The sequence below is a fragment of the Hyaena hyaena genome, unplaced genomic scaffold (assembly GCF_003009895.1).
Source record: "Hyaena hyaena isolate Hyena2069 unplaced genomic scaffold, ASM300989v1 scaffold_191, whole genome shotgun sequence".
NCBI classification, from domain to species: domain Eukaryota; kingdom Metazoa; phylum Chordata; class Mammalia; order Carnivora; family Hyaenidae; genus Hyaena; species Hyaena hyaena.
In genome coordinates this window covers 939727-967154 of record NW_024080824.1, presented here as the reverse complement: position 1 = coordinate 967154, position 27428 = coordinate 939727, and the positions used below count along the sequence as shown (strand labels likewise).

The 27428-nt window shown below is 37.6% G+C and overlaps 1 protein-coding gene across 3 annotated transcripts in view; it reads right to left on the bottom strand.

The window, feature by feature from the left end:
* Positions 1 to 27428, bottom strand: part of UNC5C (unc-5 netrin receptor C) — a 360161-nt gene that overhangs the window by 44190 nt on the left and 288543 nt on the right. Inside the window, exons 7-11 of one of the 3 annotated variants that reach the window (XM_039241298.1) lie at positions 25194 to 25358; positions 7817 to 7873; positions 5606 to 5797; positions 4548 to 4892; positions 1620 to 1707 (exon numbers count right to left, since the gene is read on the bottom strand). In XM_039241298.1, the coding sequence (XP_039097229.1) occupies positions 1620 to 1707; positions 4548 to 4892; positions 5606 to 5797; positions 7817 to 7873; positions 25194 to 25358 (847 nt within the window). The remainder of the gene's footprint in view (positions 1 to 1619; positions 1708 to 4547; positions 4893 to 5605; positions 5798 to 7816; positions 7874 to 25193; positions 25359 to 27428) is intronic. The other 2 variants (XM_039241299.1, XM_039241300.1) reach the window with 2 other exon arrangements.

The following is a 27428-nucleotide window of genomic DNA, read 5'->3' as shown; positions in this document are numbered from 1 at the left end:
TCTCATATGCACAATTATTCTTGCCGGGGTGCTGGCCACACCATGGGAAGGAAAACCACACAAGCCGCACGAATGCACGAATGCACGCCCCTTTCAGCCTCGGCATGCCGGCAGCAGCCCTTAAGGCTTGATCTGCAGCAAGATAATGATGATTACAAGGACAGTAAGAGACCCGGACACCTCACTGCTTCTGAGCATAAAGCACAAGCCAACCTTCGTCTCTGTTTTAACAAAATGCCCAAGTTGGCAAAGACCTTGAGGGATGGATGTACTTGGTGCAAACCTTGACTTAGGACAGGAGAGAGAAGAAAAAAGTACATAAAGGGATCCTCGAGTTTGCTGATCTTTATTTCTCTTGCTGCAAAAGAAGGGCGCTCTCAGGGCCTGTGAATGTTACTCTGCATCGAGAATGAAAAAAATGAATATTTGATGTGAGTAAATACAAGCCTTTTAGTAATTTTCTGTTGCTCAAGTTTAAGGCATGAATAACACTCAAGGAACCTTGTCATTTTCTTAGGCTAGTGCTTGCGTAGGTGAAAGTGCACCACCCAAGGAAAAAACTGTTCGGGGTCCTCCGGATTATAAATGCCAGTATCCACGCCTGAGAGCATGATAAAAGAGCTTTTTCGGCTTTTGAAGAGCAAGTCTAAAAATGGATGTTTTTCTGATGATGAGAGAGGGGAGACAGAAGGTATAATGCATTATAATGATAACCTAGTTCAACATTTGTCACTCATGCTTTGTATCTGGAGCGCAGGGCTGGAGAGCCGATGCCTTTCCCCTTGGGAAAAGCAATGATAATTACACATAACGATCTTCATTTCAACCAAGTCTTATTTTAAGATCATGGTGTACCTCAGAAGCATTAATCAGTCAGGCCTTAAAGCACTATTTAACACACACATTTTATGTTGGAAGTAACCAGGAGAGACCATTTGTTAGATTTGTTATAGGCCAGGCTGAAAATTGAATTTAGGACATTTAAACTCCTCTTGTTATTTTTCACTTGAAATAACTTCATCTTTATGACCACGACACATTCAAAACAAAGCCTTTTGACTCAGTCTAGTTTTAATCAATCCTGGATCCATTTAGAAAGGCTCAATATGGAATTTATAAGGCTAAACCTGAGAAGGAGGCTGATAAGGCTTAAGTCAGGGTGAGTCACAAAAAGAAGAACCCGCAGGTGAGAATAAAATGCTAGGCTGATGTGGGGGTGACAGGTCAGAGGTGAAGGGGTTGTCTAATCTTTGTGACCTTTAACCCTGTAATGGGGATGGGCTGGATTCCTGAGCTAGGCCCCCATGAAGCTGATGTCTGCGTCTACCACACATCTCTCTGGATCATCTAAGGATCACCTCTCTGGCCATTTTTTCCAGCTATGATGGCCACATGTCCACTTGAGAAAAGATCTCCGGCCTTCGGCCCATACTCAAGATCTGCAAAAGTGTCTGAAGCTTCGAAGATAAAGAGAAGCCGACGTTTTCTAGGTCTAGGGAAAAAAAAGGTATGCTGGAGGTAGGCCACTTGAGACATGTGGGGTTTATTCTTTCTACTGCACAATTCTCCTCCAGGTCAGACATTGATAAAGTCAAGCACACCAGAAAAGGCATATTTACCTCATATTTTCTTTCCTGTGTACAGTCACATACATTTCGTAGACTCTCCCTTGGGGAATGGCCCCAGCGGGAATCAGCAAGCTTACTCCTGAATAGCAAAAGAGAAAAGCAGTCACATAAGACCTATGAATCAAAAGGAAACTTCACAGAATGCCTTTGAAGCAAGTGAAAGGGAATGAGGAGATTTTGTGGCCATGCAGCCACAAGCCTGCTTTTTCTCTAAAGACATGTAAATATTCATAGCTGCCCTGCTTTCCGTCCTTATTGGCCTTATTTGTTACCACAGCTCCCTCTGAACTGTTCTGGAATTACTCAAAGGAATGATGTAATTTTTTAAACTCTTGTTTTATTTAAGGAATAGACAGATGGTTACACTGTTGTTTTCCTTGTAAAATGAGGGGAAAACCAACAACCGCTCTTAAAATTTCAAACAGCTGTAATGATGCATCGTTTCTAATTTAAGAAAAAAAAAATCCCCACAAAATTCAAAGTCAGGGAAATGCTAACCTCAATAATTTCAAAAAACACTTATTTCTGAGATATCTGGTTAGCATCAGTGTTTTTTTCATAACAGAATAATAATTGGTGAAGAACTTCTTTCATCAGTCATAACTCTAGAAAACAGACAACAGACAAAACTATGGACTTGTTTTTAGTCAACGCAGGTCAGGCAGGTGTTTACTAGGTTGCGACAGACACCATTTTGTAGGACTAGGTGATCAAGCTTTGTTCTAAATTCACTGGGCCTATCGCGGTACTTTCCCATGTGAGCTTGTATTAGAATCACCTGCAGGGCTTGCTAAAAGCCGGATCCCACGCCCAGGATTTTTGACTTAGAAGACCCACAGAAGTTGTGCCTCTAGAAAGTTGTAGGGTGACACCAATGACGGTGGCCTGTGGACACGCTATAAGAACCACCAGCCTGCATCACCGTGGGATCATCACAAAGAATAATTCATGGTGGGCAGCAACCTGTAGACACTCGTCTCTGTGATTTTATTCCAGTAAACGCAGTTTACGTCCGGCTCACTAAAAATTGATGGAGCATCATTTTGAGTACAGTGTTTGGCAGTACTGTGAATGCCAAGAAGTAAAAGATAGTGTTCCTGTCTTTGAGTAAGTTATACTTTACTTAGCAAGGAAATGGAATATGCCAAACGAGCACAGGGCAGTAAGGAAACTTGCCCGACCATGTTGGAAAGTCTCAAGAAGGAAGACTGGAGACTTAAGGAGGAATCGTTATTCAGAGGCCTTTGTGTAACGGGCTGGAAATGTTGAGTCATGGCCATCTTGAGGAGGAAAGTCACATAAGGGCTCAGTGCTGTGGGAAGCAGAAGGTCACACCTGGGGACAGGATGGTTTGCAGAGGCACGGAGTGGAAGCAGGAAGTCCACGTGTAAGTCTACCAACCCTTGGTAGTTTTTTATTTTTTCTAATGGGAACAATAAAATGTAACTTTATGTTGTAGCAATAAAATAAAACTATGAATGTAAAGTGATAAGAATAATGCCTGATACATGTTAGGTGGCTTGTTACAAAATAATGTAGGTAAATCACCACTGCCTAGTATGTAGAAAGTATTTAATACAATCAACCTCCCTCCTTTCTACCTAAGAAGCCTTTATAATAATTCACATATGAAAAAGTGACAGGTGTGGAAGTGGGAAGGAAAGGTAGAATCCAGTAAATATCATGAAAAAAACTGTCTTGAGAATAATATAATGTGTTTAATCAATAAAAGAGCAATAGAGCATATTTTGATCTATTCATTTGATACACTTATAAAAATATATTTTAAATCATGGTTTTAAAAAGCATATAGTAGCATGAGAATTAAAGAGAAAAGGTGAAAAAAGCATATATAATGTATGATCTCAGCTATGTAAAATGTATAGATAAAAGGAAAAATGATATTCCCTTAAGTGTTTTAACTTATTAAAATATACTTTTAAAGGAATGGTGTGACAAATTGGCAAGGCATTGAAATGGGGGACTGAATGAAAGAATCAATGACAAGTTCGTATTCAGATCTGCAGCTGGTATTCAGTTCTGTGTATTATTTGGCTGTATGGCTATTTTTACATTATATTATTTCCTTATGCCACATGGGGGCTTTGGGTCAATCAAATTGTTTCTTATTGCTGTGCTGTTGAATAGAGCTAACAGAGATTCACAGAGGAATCCATTAACCCTCTTATGGCCAATAGGTAAAAACCCATTGTTATACTGATTAATAAATATCAAACGTTAATCAAACATTATCAGTCACTAACTTAAGTTCACCGTTTAAGTCCTTTATGTCACTTATCCTCTAGAAGCAGATAACTAAATAAGAAGCTGAAAACTCAATTATACTATAAATACACAGTACACATAATGAGGCTGTGATTCCAGAGAGATTGATCAGAAGAGGGAGTGAGTCCGTTACAAATACCTTGAGGTTGAAGACTGTGTAATAAAGAGTTAAGTTAATAAATGAAGATTTGATGTCTACAATGATTTCCTCTGATCTAAAAATCAGTCTGAAGTACTGCTTCCTACAGTACATTGGAAGTGAACCAACTAATATGTTTTCTAATTAATTTGTCCTTTTAAAGTGTGATGACAACGGCGAGCACTTCTGGCTTGCCGTTGCCTTCTGAAGCTCTATTAAAAAGAAGGTCAATGACAGTTCCAAATTACATCTTGGCAGAAAGTTGTGAGTATAATATTTCTAGAGGAAGTGTTTTCCGAGTTGGCTGGAGGAAGATGAATGGCCTTGCTGATTTTGTCTGAAGCAATGTTGATTTACATTGAAAGTAGATTTGGGTTAGACTAGGCTCCAACTAACTTTTCAGGCCTAATGAAAACAAATAAATTAAAAATAAAAAGATTTGAGTACAAAAATATGTTCTCAAGATCTATGTGATTTACACCTCTAGAAATTACCTGAATTTGGAACAATCAGGTGACCCCCGAGAGAGTTGAAGGTGCCGAATGCGGTACAGGACGGATCCGTCTGCCTTGCTAGACTCTGATTCTTCATGTTGAGTGCCTCATTCTCCAACAAAGACTGGGTCATTTGGGGAGACAGCTTTGATGCAAACTCAGAGAGGTCATCTTGGGGGGTGACAGCACCTGAAGTGTTGTACACTTTGATTTTCAGGTTGGGGAGTGGATCCAGGATTGGAGAGTTGGTCATTGGGATTTTGTCTGAGACATCATGCAAGGCATAGACAGGTCCTCTGTACATGGCAGCAGCTGATGTGAGATCTGGGGGCACCACGAGGAGATCTGGTTCAGAAAGAGAAAGGAAGTATGTCTGCATTTTCCATTCAGGTAACTTCTACTAGCCGGGCTCACCCTGATACTTTCTGAGCCAGACACAAACGAACTCAGTGGATATCAGAAATGTATAGATTCTAAGGCTCTGTTGAAAGCAGGGCAGTGAGATAACTGCAATCCATTTTATTACTGGCTACAAATTAAGAGACAAGTTCATTCTATATTTGCCTTGAAGTCTACTCATTGCTCCTAAGATATTAGGCTATTTCAACACATTGAATTCGCAGACAGTGATCCGCACTCAGTGACTTAGGTAATAGTTTTCCTTGTCTATAGTGGATTTGAGGTTATCTGTAGATGACTATATCCATAGCTATGCAAGCTGTCTTGTCAAAAGGCAAAAATAAAAAAAAAAAAAGAGGGTGGGGGTAAGAAATCAGCCAGCCAATCTGTGTATTCTTTTAAAGTAAAAGTTTAAAAGTAGGACAGAGAAACCTGTCACAAAAAAAAAAAAAAAAAAAAAGATTTGTGCACATTGTCCACTCTAGTTTGTTATATGAATGAAGTCAATAGAGTAATGAATAAAACGAACCCAAATCCATGTCTTCGTGGAGCTTATGCTCTGGCTAACCTACATAACTTGAAAGTCACTGATTTCGGATCCACACAGGGATGCTGGTCACACGCATAAATCACAGGCGTGAAGTGCAATGTGAACTGACCTTGCCTCGCTGCCTTGATGTTCACCGGCTGAAAGCCTCCATTGAGCGCCGAAGAGTCAATAATATCAGACTCAAAGTCACGATGATTCTTGCGATACACAAATAGGGCCACAACTACAGAAATGGCCAGGCAAACTATCACAGCTATCACAATGCCAACATACAGAGCGACATCATCTGAATCAGGAGCAGCTGGAGAAGACAAGGAAACATTGGACCAACTGCTTAGAGAAATTTCCCACAGTACACACACATTTGCTGTAATATTTTTCTCGACATTTATTGCCTTTTTTATAGGTTAATTTCAAATCTATTTCAAAAGCTATATAAAATGACTGTGCCTTTCAGTGGAAAATTATCTCTGATTTCTTTTCCTTTCTCACTCTGCATCTACCCACCCACTAATCTATCTTAAATTGGGCAGCATAACAGACCATTTATTAGAAGGCATAAAAAGAAACTGCAACTAAGAGCATCCCAACCTACACGGAAAAAGAAGTTCATTACTAATTTCAGGTGGAAAAGTTTGGAAGCCTTCTTTGAATTCAGGGATGGTTCTCTAAAAACATAAACATCAATATTCTGTTAGAAATATCTGGCTTGTTCTGAATCTGTGTAGTTATTGAACCAGAATATTTCTTAAGTATCATTCCAAGTCAAAAACTTACTTTCCACAAATAATTCTTCTCCCTTTCCCGTAAATCAGTGAACAGGTGGGTGGGAACGGTATATGTAACAAAGCAAAACAAATACCAGGAGCAAACATGCTGGATTTTAAAGGTGTGCTTTCAGAAGATTTGGGGAGCAGAGGTCAATGCTGATAAAACCAGGCTTTTGATACAGATTCAGTATTACCTCCCAGAACCACGAGCTTCTCACGGTCTCTGGTCAGCGATTTACATTTAGCCGCTTGTTACTGAATCAAATATGTCTGTATGGTGCACTGAGTAAGATAAAGGCCTGCTTCAGTGATCAGAAAGGTCAGACCACCCTAGAAGGCAATTGAGCATTTGACCAACACAGTGCGCAATCAGTTGGGAGGTCTGTTTCCGGGTAAAGCAAGAAGACCAATCCTGTAAATGTTCATCTTGTCTCGGTGGCACAGAACATGCCTCACTCCAAGTGCAAAAGGTGATAGAAGCTGATAGCTGAAACAAAACGAACAAAAGCAAACCTTTCCAGAACCCTCAAGACATCTTCAAGTCTCTGGTTTTAGTTTTTTGTCACCCACAAAAATATTCAGCAAAGGACCGAAGCTTCTCCACTCACTGGGAAAGAGGTGATTTTACAGGGGCATTTCAAGCGGTCAAGAAGAGGCTTTTTACGCTCCATTTTATACACATCTGCAGTTTGGGGGAAGGGAGTTTTCAGAGATGCAATTTCCATGGCCTCCTAAAAGTTAAGGAGCCCCTATTCTGTTCACTAAGACTCACAGCCACATAGTTTATATGGGAGAAATGACTCATCATTTAGATTGCCAGAGGCTTACCCAAACTCCCGTGTCACCGTTTCTTTGACATGTTGACAGTTTAAGGGGATTCCCTGATAGAAACTGCTCCATCCCCTTTAGCATTTTGTGTTTAAATACACTGCATGTAAGAGAATTTTTTTCAACTATTATCTTTCCCAAAGTCTCCAGAATATCAACTTTCCCATCAATTAAGCCAATATTGACAGATCTTTCCAGAATACTAGTGACAGCCCAAACACTGAGCTTGGTTGTGCGAGGACTGCTTTCCAAGGGCCGACTGAACATTGCTGCTGGGTAATATCTGAGGCCCTGCAGCAATATTCTGAACTCCAGCCAGAATATTACATCTAAATCCTTAAGGTTTTACTTTATCAGGCTGTAATTACTTAACCAACATTCATGCTGCCTAACTGAACAGATCTGCATTTTCTCAACCCTTTACTTTTTAGCATTTGAACCTGGCCCTTTATTAGATCAGCACATTTTATGATATGGTTTGTCAGCTATTGAGACTGAAGCTTTGAATGGTAGACTGACAGATTTTAAAGCTGGCAGAGCCTTGAAATGACCCTCCTTTCTTCTCCTCAGTGGTGAAAATCTAATTTGTTTTTCATGTTAGAATATATTAGGCGCCTATTTCCTGTGTGCACATCTGTGATCCAAAGAAAGGTAAACTTGAACTGGGGGGCAATAATGTTAAATGGTTATTCAGCAACATAAAAACTAAACATCAAACTTACAAGAAAATCCATATTCATTCTGGGTTCTCTGTTCAGTTGAAATAGGATAAAGGAAACCTTGAAAAGAACAAAAAAATGAAACAAAAATGGGAACAAAATCAAATTAATGAGGGAAACAAAATAAGCATGAAAAATGGTTTAATTAAAAGAAAAGGAAAAGAAACCTGTGGTCCTTTAAAATTCTGGTTCAGTACAGAATTATGATTTTGCATCTCCTGTCTGCTTTGGAGCCTCACCAAGAATTAATAAGTAGGCAGATTGAATTTCAGAGCAAAACTGGTCTCGAGTCACTAACTTTGGAGTGCTTAAAGTCTTTCTTTTATTGAGCATAAACTCTAATGGATCTAATTTATTTCAGACATCAAGGGTCATTAGCATAAGGAAAATCTTTTTTTCCTTATCCCTGCCATATGCTTTAATTCCCAGGACATATTCAGTAAGGCTCTAAGCAGTTTTTTTTCTTTTTTATTTAATCATAACAGCTTGCTCTTGGTCTAAAAGAACTAAAGGAGACCTGTCATCGTTGGTCAAAGGTTAAATACCCATTTACCAAGCTGAGCCGAGAGATCACCCTTCCTCCCTCCATCTCAAATCCACCTTTTGGATTTTTGGTTGTTTCCTGTCCCTCCATTTAATAGGAATCCAATGGGTTTTGCCCAGGGACTGAACGGTTTGTCAATGCAACGGAAACTGGATGCTTTTTATTTGAAATCGTTCGAAAATCAATAGGGCCTGGAGGTTATAAGGTTACTTATTTCAGGGCTTCAGAAGAATAGTGTAGATTGGGAAAAATAAAAATCTCATCTCAAAAAGAAATGCACAGATAATATTAGCCTTTTTTTATTTTTATTTCTTTTCAGTATATTCTAGGATACAAAGGAAGAAGAAGAAGAAGAAGAAGAAGAAGAAGAAGAAGAAGAAGAAGAAGAAGACGACGACGACGAAAGGAGGAGGAGGAGGAGAAAGAAAATAATGTCAAGAAGAAGATTGGGAGAAACACTTTAAACATGTGAAATACAAATTAAAAAATTAACTCATAAAAATTTAAAAGTACAACTTATAACTGGCACCCCCTGTTTCCCAATATTTAATATTGTATAACAGATGAATTGACCAAATGATACAGCACCATGTAGATTAATCAAATGAAAATGATATGAATTAAACTTTCCTAGTGATGCTCAAGGGCAAAAACTGTAGAGAATCTGCAAGAATCACAATTAATTGGCTCAAAATTAAAGGTCTGTAATGCTCTGATACTAAAGTTAACTCTAAATCGTGCCTTAGGTAGATCTTCTGTAGTTTGCAGAACACTCAGCTCTTACAAGCTATTTACCTATTTGGGGGAACTAATTCTGGAGAAACATGCAGCACTACCTTAATGAAAGAGAGGTTTGCTGTAGCACAGACAAGTTTGCTCTGAATTAATTTTTAATGCTTTATTTTAGAGCAATGATTGCAACCTCCTACTCAGTTTTATAAATATTATATTCCTTATTCCAGTTGTCTGAGTCCATGTATTAGGTTTGATTTTCATTTTTAAACACTAGTGTCTGGTAATAACGTTTTTCCATTTGTATTCTGTGAACCCAAGAAAAGGACATTGGGGACATATACAGGCACTGGACGAAAGGTTATTTATTTTGCAACCTAAAGATATAAGACGATACGAGTTGACTGCTAGCAGAGGAGAGGGGGTAACTTTGTTATCATTCTGGTAGGGAAGGTCTTAGGTAGAGGGCTGTCAAAAGATTAATTTCTTGCAGATTAGAAGGCCTGGAAACAACTGTAAAATAGGATATCTGGGGATGGTCTGATGTTACCTTGAAAATTTTGATCAGAATCAGCATGGGCCTGCTGGAGTACACAGAAGAATTATATCTCATAGAGGGAGAAGAGAGATATAACATGGTATGAAATTTCTCCCTGCAAGGCAGCTCTGGGTTTGCCTTGGCTTTACCTCTACTTCCCAACAGAACCCCTGTTTTTGAAGGCAGACCAAGGAATAAGAAGAAGAAACTTTATAATTTTGATTTTAATCTCAACTTTGCCATATTTATGTAGAACTGGGCAATTCAAGAAATATTTTGGGAATTTATGGCATTCATCTGGGACTGTATTTCATTCTAGGCACAGAACTGGAATTCATTCATTCATTCATTCATTCATTCACCTAACAAATACTCTTGAACCCTATTATATACCGGGTTCTATCCTAGGCATGAGGTACAATGACAAAGAAGATGGGAAATGTCCCTACTTTTGTGTTAGTTTAACAAAAAAATAAGTAAAAATAATAAGTAAGGTCAACTCAAATGCTTAAAAATTTCTTTTAAGAAATAGAAAAAGAGAATGCAGTATGATTGCTGATAAACGGATGACCACCTTAGGAAATCTGGGAGCAATTTTCTGCTGAAATGGGATTTGAGATGAAACTTGAACATGAGAAAGAATCAGCCAAGTTGAAATCAGGAGGGACTGATGCTCCTCAAAGAAGGGCCGTGAATACAGATGCTGACATAAAAATTGAGGGGCACCTGGGTGGCTCAGTCAGTTGACCATCAGTCTCGATTGTGTCTCAAATCATGATCTCGCAGTTTGTGGGATCGAGTCCCATGTGGGGATCTGTGCTAAAAGCACAGAGCCTGTTTGGGATTCTCTCTCTCCCTCTCTCTCTCAAAATAAAATAAATAAACATTAAAAAAAATGGAGTGGGTGCAGGGAAGCAAGTGAAAGGAAAAGGGAGGAGGCAGGCTCTGAGGGGTGAGGGACAGCCAGGTCATGTAGGCCTGGTGGGCCAGTATGAGGCATTCTGATTTTATCCTAAATGAAATACAAATTCCATGATCAAATGTAATTTTGAAAAGATTGCTTTGGTTTTTCTATAGTTAATGGAGAGCAAAGGGGGCAAAGTGACAGGGCTTTAAGGATGGATTCCATGACACATGGCCTGGGAGATGTCTATTAATAGGTGTATCAATATAGTTGATGAAGTGTTTGCTTTGAGGTTTTTCCAAAATAAAATCAAAATTAAAAAAAAATGAAAGTCTCACTATTAGTTATTCCTCATAGCCAATTAGAGGCAATCTAGCCAAACTTATTTTCCTACATGAGGAAATTTAAAACAGACCAGAGTATTAAGTATACCCACTAATGGTTCAACACCCCAATTTGCTCTGCTATGGAAACACTGATAAAGAGTTTTTGGAAGGCAACTCTATAAAACTTTTTCCATCCTTTTCAAAACACTTCTGCAGCTACAGAACTAAAACATCAGTTAGGAGGCTGGAAATCGGAAAAGAAGGGGATTACTGTTCCATCCCCTGAATGAGGGGAACACAGAATCACTTTCTAAGAGTTTGTTTTTACGCTTCTCCATCTGATCCGTCTCTCACGGAACAACAGGGGACATTTTCCTCGGCTAATGAGGTGACCCTGCTGAGAGCAGTCCTAGCAATAATGAAAAATAACATCTCTGGCAGAACACAGTGCAAAATAATTGTTTTTCGTGTCCCAATCAACAGCCTGGTTCATAAGTTAGGGATTTCAGTTAACTTTTCTATTACTTGAAAGTATGGCCATCTGAAAAGCCTCGGGGGCTGCTGGCCAAGGCAGTGAAATGGAGCTTTTCATTCTCATGGACTTCAGATTACATCCTAGCTCTGCCCTTCCTTAGCTGTGAGAGCTTGGGTAAACTGTTTCACTTCTCTATGTATCAGTGTTCTAATTCACATAAGGGAAAATGGATCCTCATTCCCATAGAACTGTGTGGAAGGGAGAAATGAGATTTGTAAAAGGCTGGTATACTGCAAGCGATCAATAAATGTCATTGGGATGCACACAGTAAGAACACTAAGACTCTAAGTTCTTTTTTTCTTCAACATTTTTTAAATGTTTATTTACTTTTGACACATACACACAGAGAGAGAGAGAGAGAGAGAGAGAGAGAGATACAGAATCAGAAGCAGGCTCTAGGCTCCAAGCTGTGAGCACAGAGCCCCACGCAGGACTCGAACTCACGAACCATGAGATGATGACTTGAGCTGAAATCAGATGCTTAACTGACTGAGCCACCCAGGCGCCTTACAACTCTCAGTTCTTAAAGGGATTCTATTTGTAGAGTCAGCTCAGCCCATTATTTAATGAGTGACTTAGGGAATTTGTTTGAATTGCAGGTTCCCTAGTTATTCCAGAGACAAAGAGCCCTGTTTTTCTGAGAAACCATGAGCAATGCACTCTTTTAAGTACTGTATACTCTTTCACGCTCTCCTATGAAAGAGGTTTATGGCCTTTGTGGCTTCTGGCAACGCTATAGTGGCATGTGACAGAGGCAAATTTCCAGGGCCAGAGTGCAACTTGATGCTAAAACAATTTCTCAGCCAGAGGTGGTGCCACTTCTAAAGTGGGGGGGTGGGGGGGGGGAATGTTTGGAAATGGGGCAGGGGTGGTATATTTTGGTTGTCATAATGATTAAGGTGTTGTTTGTGGTATTTAGTGAGTGAGGGCCAAGGATACTGCATGTCCTGCAATGGGAGGAACAGTCTAAAGACGAACTATCAGGGATAAAACGCACCTCCATTGGTAACAACTTCCAAAACTTTCTCTCTTGGACTGAAAGAAAGAGCAAAGACTCGGGGCTCAGGGAAGGATGCAGGACTTGCCCCAATGGCTGTGGGAGCCTGAGTAACTGCACTTTGGGGAAGCCACCTCCAGAGTGGTGCTTCTGCCATGGGAAATGCTCATGACCTATGACCCCCCTTTTTTAAACGTAATTTTAAAGAACATAATATTTTTCAATGGAGAGATTTTTCTGATCTGGGGGAAAAGGGATTAGAAGAAGTCTAATCCCTTAAAGGAGAGAAACTTTAAGTGAAGTTTGAAACTTGAAGCAAGTTGGAAACAGTTTGTAAACTGAACCAGAGTAGGATGTCTATTTAAAAGTTTTTTTTAATGTTTATTTATTTTTGAGAGACAGACAGAGTGCGAATGGGGAGGGGCAAAGAGAAAGAAGACCCAGAATCTGAAGTAGACTCCAGGCTCTGAGCTGTCAGCACAGAGCCCAATGTGGGGCTCAAACCCACACACTGTGAGATCATGACCTGAGCAGAAGTGAGGACTCTTAACCTACTGAACCACCCAGGTGTCCCGATAGTAAGATGTCTTGAAGAGTTAGTGAAATGCTCCTTATGCTAGGAAACATCTTGTAATTGCTCAAAACATCATTTTAAGAGGTTATCTAGTCCAACCTTTTTCAGATGTGGAAACTGAGCCCCAAAGGTGAGAAGTGATGTTTTAAAGTAAATAGAAGTGTTGAGATTAAAATTTAGCTTCCACCCACACATCAATTATATGGACAGTGTGCAAGTTGTGCATATAAGACTCTCAGTGGCCCCATTCACAGGTGTATGGGCTGTAGATATGGATTGTTAATATAATGATTTTCCAGCTGATGGTGGTAAAGTGACTTGGGGAAGGAGTGACTTTTTCTATTTTTCACAAGCTCATCCTCTAGACTAGAGGTGGGGTTGCCCATAGTTTTCAGCTGATGTCTAACTATTATAAAAGATGAGAACCCATCCCCAAGTATCTTTAAAAGGAAAGAAAACTTTCCTTGCTTTTATACTGTAGTAAGTAGTATCAAGTTATCCTTAAGTACATGCCTTGTAATCGTATAATAATATGTCTGAACATAGCCTATTTGGTGTGTTTATATTTGGGGAATCTCAGAAACAAAGCCAGAAACTATACATAAATTGTCATTTCTCCAATCAACAGCAACAGCTTTGATTTTTCTAGTCTTTTAAAAAATTTTCTTTTCCTATGATACAGATAATAGACAAGAGCCAAAATGAAGATGAATTTATGATTAGCTTTTTTAAGAAAGATAATATAATATATGTTTTTATAAGTACTATTGTAATAGAAAAATTATCAGGCAAATATGCTGGTGTGAGAAATGTCAGGACCTCTGAGTATCATTGGACAGGTTTAAATTCTTCAAAATCAAGTCTATGCCCTTTTTAACTCCCAGGAGTTAAAATAGATCATTCATTAAAATTTCCTATCCTAACCCTTTTCTATCTGCATACTAAGGAGCCAGAGCATAAATTGGTGAAAGGACTTGCCTAACATCACAAGTCTGGTGGACCACCAAAGCAAAGGGGCAGATCCCACTTCTCCAGCAATAGCCTCAACAGTCTATGTAAGTACTATCTAGGCATTAGTTAGTAAATTCAAATGAGAAGAGACAAGGATGTAATAGAGAAGGGCTTAATATGTTCATGCCTTAATTTGCAATTCAGTTGTTGAGTGAGGTAATGCTAATTATTTAAACACCTCTTCACTGGAAACAGTATCACTGATATTCATAAGAAAGCTAAAATAAGAGATTTTCATGCTTAAATGAAATGACTTCCGGGCAGCACCTTTTGTTTCAAGAGTGGGGCAAGCTAAGAGGTATACTGAACTTGGGAGTTTCGATCCCTGATGTAACTGGAGAGCAATGCTAGAATGATGGAGTGGTTAATGTATTATAATCACGTTGTAATTGGCACAAAATGTTTCAGAAAGTGAATATTTAAAGGAGAAACGTCATTCCCTTCAAAAACGATGCCAATAGGAAAAAAGGAATAAACACCAATAATTGCAGGGACACTACACATCAGAAGAAAATCATATTTTAAAGCAACAAAAGCAGACAACTACTTAACTTCCAGCATCCAAGAGGCCAAATGAAAAAAAGGCTTAGTACAACCTAAGCCAGACTTGGGTACTTGGCCCTTGTGCTAACCTGTGGGCTGTTTCAATTCTATGCCTCGATTTCTTCCTTTGCAAAGTAAGGTTCTTATTAGAGGATTAACAAAAGTACTATTTGTAAGGTTATTTTTTATGTTTTGAGTTTAATTAATTAAATTGAAACAAATCATTTTGCATTAGGTTGGCCGGCAGACCCAGTAGATTGGAGTCAGAAGCAAATTATGCCAGGGCCTAAAGTCAGTACATTAGATGGAAACTGACTAAAATTAAAATTAACTCTGAAATTTCTTAAAGTTAAAATATATATGACACAGTGATTTTTTTAATGGTACAGTAATTTTTATGCCCTCCAAAGTGTGAGAACCCCTTAGCCAGATTTAAGGAATGCTCTGAAAGGAAAGTCTAGATGTAGATGTCTGGGAATTAAAACTCTGTCTTCAGATTTGCTATCAAATCTCTGGCCAAAAAGGAGATAGATGGAGTTTTATAAGGTGTTCCAGCTTGCCCTCACGACTTTTTCAATGTATTTCAGTATGAATCTAGTTCTATGACCTTAATACATATAAAGAGATTTTATGACACTGTGAGGATTAAACAGGATAGAGGATTAATTAATATCTTATATGCAGGCTATTAGGTAAGTTATAAATATGATACAACCCAACTGTAGTTTCTAATAGCATTAAGTGTGTTCTATAAAAGTACATGTTTTTAAATCATTAAGTTTCTGGTTAGTTTTAACATGTTTATGTGTCTGAAGTATACCAAACCATTTCATAAGATCTGTCTTCATTTTTATGATCCTAGCATTGGAAAAATCTTTATTCCCCATGGATTCTTCCTTCTCCTTGACCTGGCTGCTTGGTCTTTTTGCCAGTGGCTTTACCCACAGCCAAAATACGTGATTTTTCTCACATTTCTTCTGATGCAAATGTTCATATTAAAAATCTCAAGGGCCATTCAAAATAAACATGTCCAGATTTTGTTTTTTTCCCTTTTGTTTTTCCCTTTTTGTTGGTTCTTATCTAGTAAGCCCATCAGGACTGCACTAATGATGTCAAAGGTCAGGTCTGTCAAAGACACTCACGGTCATTTATTATAATTTACCACTCTTCTGAGGGTTTATTTATTGACAGTGGCTTAAGGAACTCCAAATAAATGAATACATAAATCCTAGGGCATGACAACAAAAATTGAAACAAACATTTGCTTATCACTGATGTCAGTTATCTAAATTGCCATAGTAATTCCCTCCCCCAGCCTCCCCGGACAGTGCCTCAGGAAACTCACCCTCCCTCAACCCTGTTCCTATGGTAACAACCACACCCTTCTGAAACTGAACAGCAGGGAATTAACATCTCAGGATGTAAAAATCTTATCTCGTGACTCACAGTAGATGAAGAAACGTCTGAAATTTCACCCAACAGTTGAGTAAAATCAAACCCACAGATCAGCTTCCTAAGTGTTTTAACGTAATAGACCTCGTCCTCATCAATGGTCTTGAAGAAAAATAAACTATCAAATTCAAAGGCGATGACGCTGTAATCTGTGCTAGGGGAGATTTCTGACAGAAAAAGTGAAAGAGGAAGAGTTTTGAAGCAAAGAGGCTGATCTGTAGTATATATCACTCTATCTGCTGGATTTTTAGGTAAAAGGAAAACTTAAGCAAAAGCCCTGGTCCTGCACCCATGTGACCTTGGAAGAGTCTACGCTTTACTGTGGTCGTGAAATGTGCACTTATGGATTCCCTTGGAGTTTTCTTTCCATCCTAGAAGCTGAAGACCTTGCACTTGTCATTTCCCACTGATTTGTTTGGGGCCCCACAGGTGTTCGGTAGGTTTCTGCGGGCTGAACTTTCTAACCACATCCCTGCTTTCAGAAACAGGAAATGTTTTACCAGAAAGGAAAAATGCTAAAGCAAACCACACTTATTATTCTGGAGACAGCAGAGCACTGTGCTGGGCAGCCAGTCCACATATAGAATATTTACTTGCCTCAGCTGGGACACCACTCCTACCAAAGGTTATACAAGCACAGCTATGACATCAACTTCTTCCAAACTGTAGATAAAAGCACTCACTGTCTGACACTCACAATTATGCTTTCCTATCAAACTGCTGTGTTGACAAGAATCTCACTGCAAACTGACTAGCACCTTCTCAAATGCCTACCGTGGCGGTTATAAACACATCATTCTAAAGTCAAGAAGAGACTATCTGTAAGGTAAATTATTTCCCCACATTAAATGCACGTAGGATTCTGGGGGTCCTGGTATGCAGTGTGTCCACACCACAATTTACACGGAGTTCTGCCACTTCCTCTGTATGTGAGAATTAATGGAAGAGCCGTGTGACATGCAAATTTTTTAATGAGTAGGAAGTGCTAAATTTGCAGACTGCGTAACATTTTAATTTCCCAAAGTCAGGAAGTTCACTGATGCAGACACAATTCTAGGCAGTTCTTATTTGTAAATTGTTATTTTAAATTTGTCTACTGCGGCATAAACCCTCTTCAGAAAGAAGTAATTCTAAATTCAGATTTGAACTGTTACACATCCCTATGTGGGACTCCAATCTTCACATGGGATTAAAAACTAAAGTTTATAGGAATAGCTCCTGTCATGTAATTATCTGAGTATATTCATAACTACAAATATACAACACTACTTCTGGACCAAGCTGCATAAATAGTTTTGGATTGCTGTATTCTCTCTTTCTTTTCTTTCTTTCTTTCTTTCTTTCTTTCTTTCTTTCTTTCTTTCTTTCTTTCTTTCTTTCTTTCTTTCTTTCTTTCTTTCTTTCCTTCCTTCCTTCCTTCCTTCCTTCCTTCCTTCCTTCCTTCCTTCCTTCCTTCCTTCCTTCCTTAATGTTTACTTATTTATTTTTGAGAGACAGAGAGAAAGAATGCGAGAGAGAGCGCAAGCACAATCATGGGAGGGGCAAAGAAAGAGAGGTAGACACAGAATCTGAAGCAGACGCCAGGCTCTGTGCTGTCAGTGCAGAGCCGGATGTGGTGCCTGAACCCACAAACCATGAGTTTCTGACCTGAGTTCAAGTCAGACGCTCAACCGACTGACTCACCCAGGTGCCCCTGGATTGCTGTTTTCTAAAGAAAGAGGTAAGCATGGATTAGAGCATTATATGCCAACCATGACAATGTAGATATTCTACCAATTTATTATAGAGATTATAAGTTAAGAGTAATTGTATTTCAACTTAAAAGTAAATATTGTTATTGGCATATCATTTTTGGAGATTTTCAAGTGCTTTTTTCTTCTTCTGTATCTGTGTTCAGTGTTCTCTCAATCTCTTTCTCTCTCTGTGCCTGGAACCATTTTATGTAAATCCCACTTCAAAACTGTATTGTAGAACCAGGGGCTGCTTTTACATAATTTTAGAAGTGATATGAAGAAACCTAAATGTGCAGACAGCACAACAGACCTTCTAGTACTGCCTTCTGAAGAGCATACACTATCCTATAGTATTACTAACTAAAAATAGTGACATCTGTTAAATATCTCATATCAAGCATGAATGTTTAGTTTTTTTCAAAGGTAAAAAAAAAAACACCAAGTCTACCCTTTCTTGTTTGATACGATCCATACCATTTAGCATACCTAAGACCTCCATTTTTTTAAAGTTTTATCTATTTTTAATTAACAATGTGTTTATAAACCGAAAAGGTCCAACTTCTTTCTGGAATGATAATTGACTCTGATGTCTTAATCATTCATTCCAGTGAAATAACACAATATTTGGAAGTTCTTAATCTGAATGTAGGCCCCCCAGCATAGGAACTACTTTTTCACGACAATGAACGTATATCCAGTGTAACATATCTATGATATTTATTACACTTCAGTATCAACTAATGTGTATGGATGGCCTAAAAAATTTAGTGGGGCTTCTGAAACTGCTTAAAGACCATGACCTCGTTTCACAAATGAAATTACACAGCAGCATATAATGAATCCAATTCATCAAACAGTTTAAGAATAAGTGTGCTTGCAAGAACAGAGTGATATGTATATAATAGGCAACTGGGAAATAATGCAAATCTATAACTCAGTTCCAAATGCCCATGTCTTTGAAATCCTTTTATATATGCAATTGATTTACTGGCTATAAGTAATTCTTGCCACCCAGGGTTTTATACAACTAGAGTTTTATGCAAATACTTTTTTGGTAATCAAATTTGAATCGAATCTAATTTGAATTAAGAGGACCAATTTTTCAGAACTAGTCACTGATATTGCTCAATCTCAAATCCCAACATTCCTGCTTCCAGGATCATGCAGTTGTTCTTGCCAATCTTCAACACCTCCTTTTTAATTTTTTTTTTAAAGTCAGTTATAATTATAAACCTAATGAAAAGCCAAGTATAAAGCACATGGTGAATAAAAATCATATTGAAAGAGAAAAAAAATTACCTGCAATCTCACCGGCCAAACATAAATGCATACATTTTATTCGTCTTTTTCTTAAGCTAACTTTTACGTAGTTATGACTACATGCATTTATAAATCCATATTCTGCTTTTCCATGTTAAGCCATCACAAACATGTTAGCGGCTGCATGATATTCCATGTTATGTAAGTGCTCTAATACTGAATTTTCAGGTTTTGCATTTTTTTTTACAATAAATTACATGGAATATGTAATATATTTGATATATTTGGCATATATCTTCTTAAGTATTTAGATAATTGCTTAAAATTTATTCACTAAAGTAGGATTACTGGACCAAAGGGTATAAACAATTTGAATATTTTTTTAAATGTTTATTTTATTTTTGATAGAGAGAGACAGAGTGTGAACAGGAGAGGAGTGGAGAGAGAGGAAAACACGGATTCTGAAGCAGGCTCCAGGCTCTGAGCTGTCAGCACAGAGCCCAATGCGGGGCTCGAATCCATGAACTGTGAGATCACGACCTAAGCTGAAGTCGGATACTTAACCGACTAAACCATCCAGGCGCCCCTAGGGCATAAACAATTTGAAAGCTCTTAACTCATACTGTCAAATTGCTTCCCCAAATAATTATAAAATTTGTATTCCTATTAATAAAATATAAGAGACTCTACTCCATACACATTTGTTAACATTTAGCAGTATTACACCTTTAAAATACTCAATAATCTTATAAGGAACTCTCAAACTTTTGATTAAAAATTTCATTTTGCAGTGGGGAAACTTGTATTTTCTAAAGTGTCTTAAACACAAAACTGAGAATGTGATAAACAATTTAGAAAACTTGTGATTAATTATTCAATAGAAAATTAAATATTCTAAAAACTACAGAGTCTAAGAAAAACAAAAAACTAAATTAAAACTACGAGCAAAACCAATCTCTGATATGGGTTAGTTCGGCATAATGGGAGATGGAATTGAATTAACAATGGCCCAATTAGATAGTCAAAGCTATTAATTGAACCAGATGTTAATTGACTGAGCCATTCAGGTGCCCCTAACTGAACATTTTAAACTAAAGTTTGAACTATCCTTTAAGTTCTACTTTTTATCTTTCATATCTTTATGAATTTAAGTATAATCCAGTATAAAACCAGATTTTCTACTACAGTTTTGAACTTCCTTTAACAGGTAATTGTTTCTTCTTTTTAAATGTTTGTTAGTTAGTTTGTTTGTTTATTTTTGAGAGAGGGAGAGAGAGATTGTGCAAGTGGGGGAGGGACAGAGAGAAAGGGAGACACAGAATCCAAAGCAGGCTCCTGGCTCTGCGCTGCCGGCACAGAGCCCGACATGGGACTCAAACTCACAAACTGCAAGATCATGACCTGAGCTGAAGTCGGACACTTAATCGACAAGCCATCCGGGTATCCCCTTAATAGGTAAATTTAACTCATTTACATTAGTACCCTTGATATATGATGATCCTCAGTATATACCACTTAATTAGTGTTTTCATTTACCATATTTTTCTTTATTTTATTTCTACTCTTAAAAATCTTATTTTGAATTTATATACTCACCTTTTACCTGTCAGTCATAATATTATAACTAGTAAACTTGAATCAATAAAATTTAATGCAAGTAGTGTTACTTTTTTTTTTAACTGAACACTATATGGAAATTAGAAACATTTAACTTTGATCACACTTTCCCATACACTGTGTTAATATTGTCTATAACTTAGTTCCATCTTATTTTCATTTTATTCTGTGTCCCTTAATTGGTCTGTCTCTTATTTTTAAAGAATCAATTTCTGTTTTATATTTTTAGTAGTCTACTCAGTGAGAGTTTGTGAGTAGTAAGCCTTCTCTGTCTTGATTGTCTGAAAATACTTTTAATTTTGCTTTCTTGAGCAAATTTGATTTTCTCATTCTATTTTACATGTGTTTTTACCTCCCTTTTATAAAATCACTCACTTTATCTTCCCTGTATTCTGAAATGTTTCATGAGATCTTCATTCCAATTTACTAATTTTCCCTTTAGCTTTATCTAAAGTTGCCTTGGACCTGACTTTTAACCTCCCACTGAGTTTTAGCTTTCAATTATGTTTACCTTTCTAGGCATTCCCTTTAATTTCCTCCCAAATCTGTCTAATCTTTTTTGCAACATTCTATTCTTGCTTTTGTGCTTATATTCTTTTTAAAAATACAATTTGTGTTTTTCCTTTCATTTACTTTATAGTCTCATTCAGATAGCTTTGAGTCCATGTTGCGAGAATGCTAACTTACTTATTTACTCTGTTGCGCACTCTCTATTGCAACAGACTATTCCCCTTGGGTGCTGTGAAACTGTATTGTGTAATCTCATTTTCAGGACTGAGCTACTTTGGTCATAGGCCAATGCATGTGGGTTGTGGAAAGAACTCAAGAGAATGGCTTGTTGTTTGCTTCTGCTGGTACCCAAGAAATTTCACCAATTATGTTATTTACTTATCTTCTGGTTTTTAGTCCTTTCGTACTATATCTTAGACTCCATGGCAGATATGGTGTAGAATAGTGGTTTTATTATAGGTTTTATTTAAGTGAGGTCTTAATTTTTAATTTCTCTGCCATGAATTTTCCTGTGGCTTCCGTGGTCTGGTGGGTAAAAAAATTCTAGTTATTTTTTATGGTGGAAGCAGCCATTTATGTGACCCAGCTTTATTTAGGGCTCTAGCTTTCGATTCTTGGCCTCATGCTTTTGCAGACCCAGGGACTCTGCCTCCGTGCCAAAACTAAGACTCTAACTCCCAGTCCTTAGGAACTACATCCATGTCCGATGCCCTTCTGGGTTATTCTGGTATCCACTCATGCAGTTCCCTCTCTTGATTTGAGTTCCTACTTTATTTTGAAGATTTGAGGATTTCTCTATCTTTCTTTTGAACTTGACCCATTCTTTCTCAGACACAAATATACACACACTCCATATGTGTGTGTATATGTATGCCTTTTAAGTTTTCATATTTTATTTAATATTTCTACATATTTTGAGTCAAAGGAATTTGTATTGAGGGAGGTGATTAAGGATGAAATGTGACTGAATATGAGTGTTCTCAACACATTACTGAATAAACATTGAGAGTAATATATTCTATATATTTCACATTGTATTGTTCTTAAGTATCAATTTGGCTTTTATTTTATTATTTTGTTGTAGTTGTTGTTTATTTATTTTTGAGACAGAGAGACACAAAGACTGAGTGGGGGAGGGGCAGAGAGAGGGAGAGACAGAATCTGAAACAGGCTCCAGGCTCCAAGCTGTCAGCACAGAACTCGATGCGGGGCTCGAACTCACGAACCGTGTAATCATGACCTGAGCCGAAGACGGATGCTCAACCGACTGAGCCACCCAGGCGCCCCTCAGTTTGGCTTTTAAAATATACTACCCTGTATTATTTAGGTTCCTGAATTCTACTGACCTCTATTATATACTCTCATCTACACTCATATATATCTACATATACATCAGAATCCTTTGTTTACAACTTCAAATACAAATACAATTTCAGAGGTTGTATAATTGATTCAGTAGTAACTAGTTTTATTTTGAGATAATATTGTAATATTGTTGAAAGGCTATTAATGAATGCATTGAAGACATTAATTCTCCTAAAGTAAATAAACATAAAATAATAACTCCTAATGGTCAAGTGCAGCTTTCTGGCTAACTTTTCTACTTCCATACTATTTCTTTTTTTTTTAAGTTTATTTATTTTGAGAGAGAGAGAAAGTGTGCATGTACGAGCTGGGGAGGGGCAGAAAGAGAGAGGGAAAAAGAGAATTCCAAGCAGGCTCTGCACTGTCAGCATGGAGCCCCATGTGGGGCTCAGTCTCACAAACCAGAAGATCATCATGTGAGTCAAAATCAAGAATTGGATGCTTAACCATCTGAGCCTCCCGGGTGCCCCATCCTATTTCTTACTATAGACCTTGTCCCTCTTGCAATCTTGGTACTTTCACTACTAGAAAACCTTTCTTTTCCAAAATGAGGGTCAAGAGCAGTATTATTTCTTTGCAAGACTTTGGTGCATTGTTATGCCAGAAACACCCAGCTTAACTGGTACGTAGAAACTATAACTTTCACTCTAAAATACTATAATTACACAGTGTAGCACTATCTCTGGTTTTTATCACTGAGGAAATCAATAGTACAGACTACAGTTTTCTGTTGCACTAGAGTAGATATAGGAGGGCGGATGAAAGAGTTTATTGACTTAGTAGGGGTGGTTACTATAGCAAATAAGAATTGTAAGAGGAAATAGACAGCTTTTCATCTGACTGATTTTAATCCAAACACTCAGATCTAACAAGAGATCTGATAAAAAAAAATAAACAAACACAACCAAACAACAAAACCTCCTCTTGTAGCCTTCTTCCCGTTCCTGATTCACACAATCACTTCATTGCCATCAGTACTGAAAGAAGTCCAATCATTTTAAAAAAAAAAAAGTTCTACAAATGCCATAGGAAACAAGCTAGATGCTAAAGGGATATTATGTTGTGAAAGCCTTAATTTGAATATTTCATGTTTGTATTTGACAAATGTCATAATTTAGTCCGTGTCATTTTGTGTGACCAACTAAAGGCCCAAAGTTCCATCTTGCAGCATTGTATTTCTTCTTAAGTAGGATGCTTTAGGAACTCAAAAATATGCACAATGAAAGCAGTAGGTGTTAAGTTACCCAAAGTGGGAATAGAGAATTGAGAGAGGGAGAAAAGAAGAGAGACGAGAGAGAAAGACACACAAGGAGAGAGAGGGAGTTCAAATATTGCCACTTTCTGATCACATGAATCAATTTGTTAACCACTAAAGGAAGGATATTAAATTATAAAAATATTTTAAAAAGAATGACGTGGTGTGTGCTATGTTTTTATTTTAATCCTCAACTCAAAGCCACTCCTGGAGGAACAAACCCTCTATCTCTGGATAAATGGTTAGAAAAACAGCTATATTCTTTTCATTCTTGTATTTCTAATACAAACTTGGTGAGATGCACTGTAGCAGCCTGCAAATCATAATCAGAAGCTGTGCTTTACACCCAGCAGCAGCCAGTCCTCAAAGATTACAACATACTGTGGGCAGAAAAACAAGAAGCCTTTTGGATTTTTATTCTGTAAAAATTCTATCAGCAACGTAATTACTTATTTGTATTTTAAGTAAGGTTTCTTTTTAAAGGTCCTTGTGTGTATAGAAGCTGGAAGGTAAAAAGAATGTCATAAATGTGGCAAAAAGGAAATATTCTATTCTTAAACGACAAACACAAATACTTCTACACAAATATATTTGGGTTGCCTGTATTCTGCAAGCAATTTGTAATATGTTATAAGAAATGTCAACATCTGGCTGCTATTAGTGAAGATCCAAGGATAGCACATTGTTTGATCCATTCATCGGTAGAGGCGTGAGATCAAAACAATTATTAATACCTTATTTCATGGTCATGGAAGATGGTAAACTTTGTACATCTAAGGGCTCCACCATTAAAGGGGTAAGAGTGTACAAATATGAAAATGAAACTATCAACTCGTTAAGGAAATCTAAGAAACAAAACCATGAAAAGTGGGGGATATTTCGCCTACGGTATCCATTATATTCCTGAGCTAATCTTCCCCACTGATTTAAACATTTTTTGTTTTATTAACATTATTTGCTTTAAACAAACATTAACACAAACCTCGAATTTTTAAGGACCTGTGGAGATGTTCCCACTAAGCATGTGTTGTAAATTGGTAAACTGCAGGACCACTTCCTGTCCTTTATATATATTTTACATCCTGGACATTGGTTCAGTAATGGCCATGAATTAACATAAATATCTTACTTTTTTGAAGCCATGTGATTCTGCTACGAGGTACATAGGGTGCACTTTTATGCATTCTAATAAAGCTGACTAATGGCTCCCAGGTCAAAGAATGATAGTTTCCCCATGGAAATGACTAGCTCACTCTTTGCTCATGGGAAAACAATACTGTGTACGTCCTTTGTTAACTGGACAATTATTATCCATTTAAGTTCTTCGGAGATTAGTTCTTTCAATTCTGAGACAGAGCTACTACAGTGGTAATTACTGCATTATTTGTGTTGTTCAGAATTCTTAATTTCTAATATTTCCCTCCAAGAAATTCACATGTTTAAATCTCAGGCCTCCCAACTACTGTTTGCTCAAGTAGACTTACTCTGCATGCACAGCCCATCAGTGCAGTTCTTGGATTGCAAGACGAGGCCATCACAGTCCTTGCCTCCATTCTTGGGGGCTGGTGCCGTGCACTCCCTCCTGCGCCAGTGTGTGCACTCGGTCCCACAAGTAGACCACTTGCTCCATGAAGTCCACCTGCCATCCACTGCCACACACACACACAAAAACCAGCATAAGGTCAGAGGGAGAAGCAGCTGCTTGAGGGGAGAAGGGAGTACAGCTCAAGTAAATATATATTTATAACATATATATATGTATTCACATATTTATGTTATATATATATATATATATGATTATATAACCAAAACAGCAAAGTAGAAAATTGAAGAAAATGCCCCATCAAAGATTACTGCATTAATGTCACCTTCTGGGAGCTGAGCATGCTCTACGTATGTTGTACGTTGTCAGGGTTCTGAGAAATTTTCTTTCTTGGGTGTGTGACTGTTTCCTTACTGATCAAGCCAAGGAATGCTTAAAGGGACACACAGAAAGCAAAGTTGTCACCAGGAGCTGGTGAGGACCAGGAGGTACATAAAGGTAGATCGTGATAGTGCCTTTTTTAATATTAAAAGGGAAGCTTTCGGATTTTGTATTGAAAATTAGGGGATGTCTTTTTGAATCCAAGATTTCTTTGCACATAGTGTCATGTGATCAGTACAAGTAAACCTGTGTAAGAATATGGAGAAGAGGTTGGTACAATGGGGAAGAAATCTATATATCCATCCCAAAACCAACCCATCCATCCATCCATCCATCCATCCATCCATCCATCCATATCTGTCTATCTATCTATCCATGCATCCATCCATCCATCTATTCTCTATACATGCTTTAAATACTTTTTGTTTTATTTTTTCATCCAGGCAACTTGACTCTGTTCTGCAATGCTTTGCTGAAATGACTATATTATTCTCCACTTATTATTTGATGATTCCATTCCATTATTTCTATTTTTATTTTACAAATAATATTTGTACAGATTCCTAACTTTTTGCTGTGGCTCAGTCATTTAGAATTGACTAACTTTCTTTCTAATTTTTGTGTCTGACTTGTCAGTAATTTCAATGATACTAAGCTATATGTTTTTTTTTTTTTTAATGTTTATTTATTTTTGAGAGACAGAGCGTGAGCAGGGGAAGGGCAGAGAGAGAAGGGGACACAGAATCTGAAGTAGGCTCCAGGCTCTGCACTGTTAGCACAGAGCCTGATGTGGGGCTCAAACTCATGAACCACGAGATCATGACCTGAGCTGAAGTCGGCTGCTTAACTGACTGAGCCACCCAGGTGCCCCTCTATCTCTGTTTTAAAAATACACAACTTAGGGGCACCTGGGTGGCTTAGTCGGTTAAGCGTCCGACTTTCGCTTAGGTCATGATCTCGCGGTTCGTGGGTTCGAGCCCCGCGTCGGGCTCTGTGCTGACTGCCAGCTCAGAGCCTGGAGCCTGCTTCAGTCTGTGACTCCCTCTCTCTCTGACCCTCCCCTGCTCACGCTGTCTCTCTCTTTCTCTCCTAGAAATAAATAAAACATTAAAAATTAAAAAAAATAAAAAATAAAAAATAAAAATACACAACTTAAATCCTAAGTTGAAAAAATATATAGTAGATCTCACTAAAGTCACACTTAAAATATATTCTTAAGAATTTCTTGCATAAATAGGGTAAGAATATTGTACTTAAATAAAAAATTTTCCTGAAATACAAAGTAATTATGATTATCTAGAATTCAATATAAAACAATGCCAAACATCATTTATTGAACATCTAATATACATAACATCTTACACCTACATATTCATAGAAATTATATCAATTTTAAGAGTCTACACAGTTTGGAAAATCTATATGATTTCATATTCAAATTATTGTGTAAATATATTATATATTATGTGTATGGAGACATAAACATGCCCATACGAAAAAAATGACAAAAGCATCAATATCACAATCACACAGAGTTGGCTGTATAAGCAACTCCCAGCTATTTGGAGAAAAGACATATGCTTTGACCTAGACCAGCCCAAAGATTCCACACAGGCACACACAAGCACACTTCTATCTCAGTTCAACATACTCAATGCATTTTGAATTGTGGAAGTCAACATTTAGATAAAATATAAGAGAGTACAAGGCAAAATATTGAAATTTTAAACCTAGCTAAGTGTCAAGATTTGTTACATAAATAAAATCTCTCAAAGGATTCAGTGTGGGATATTGT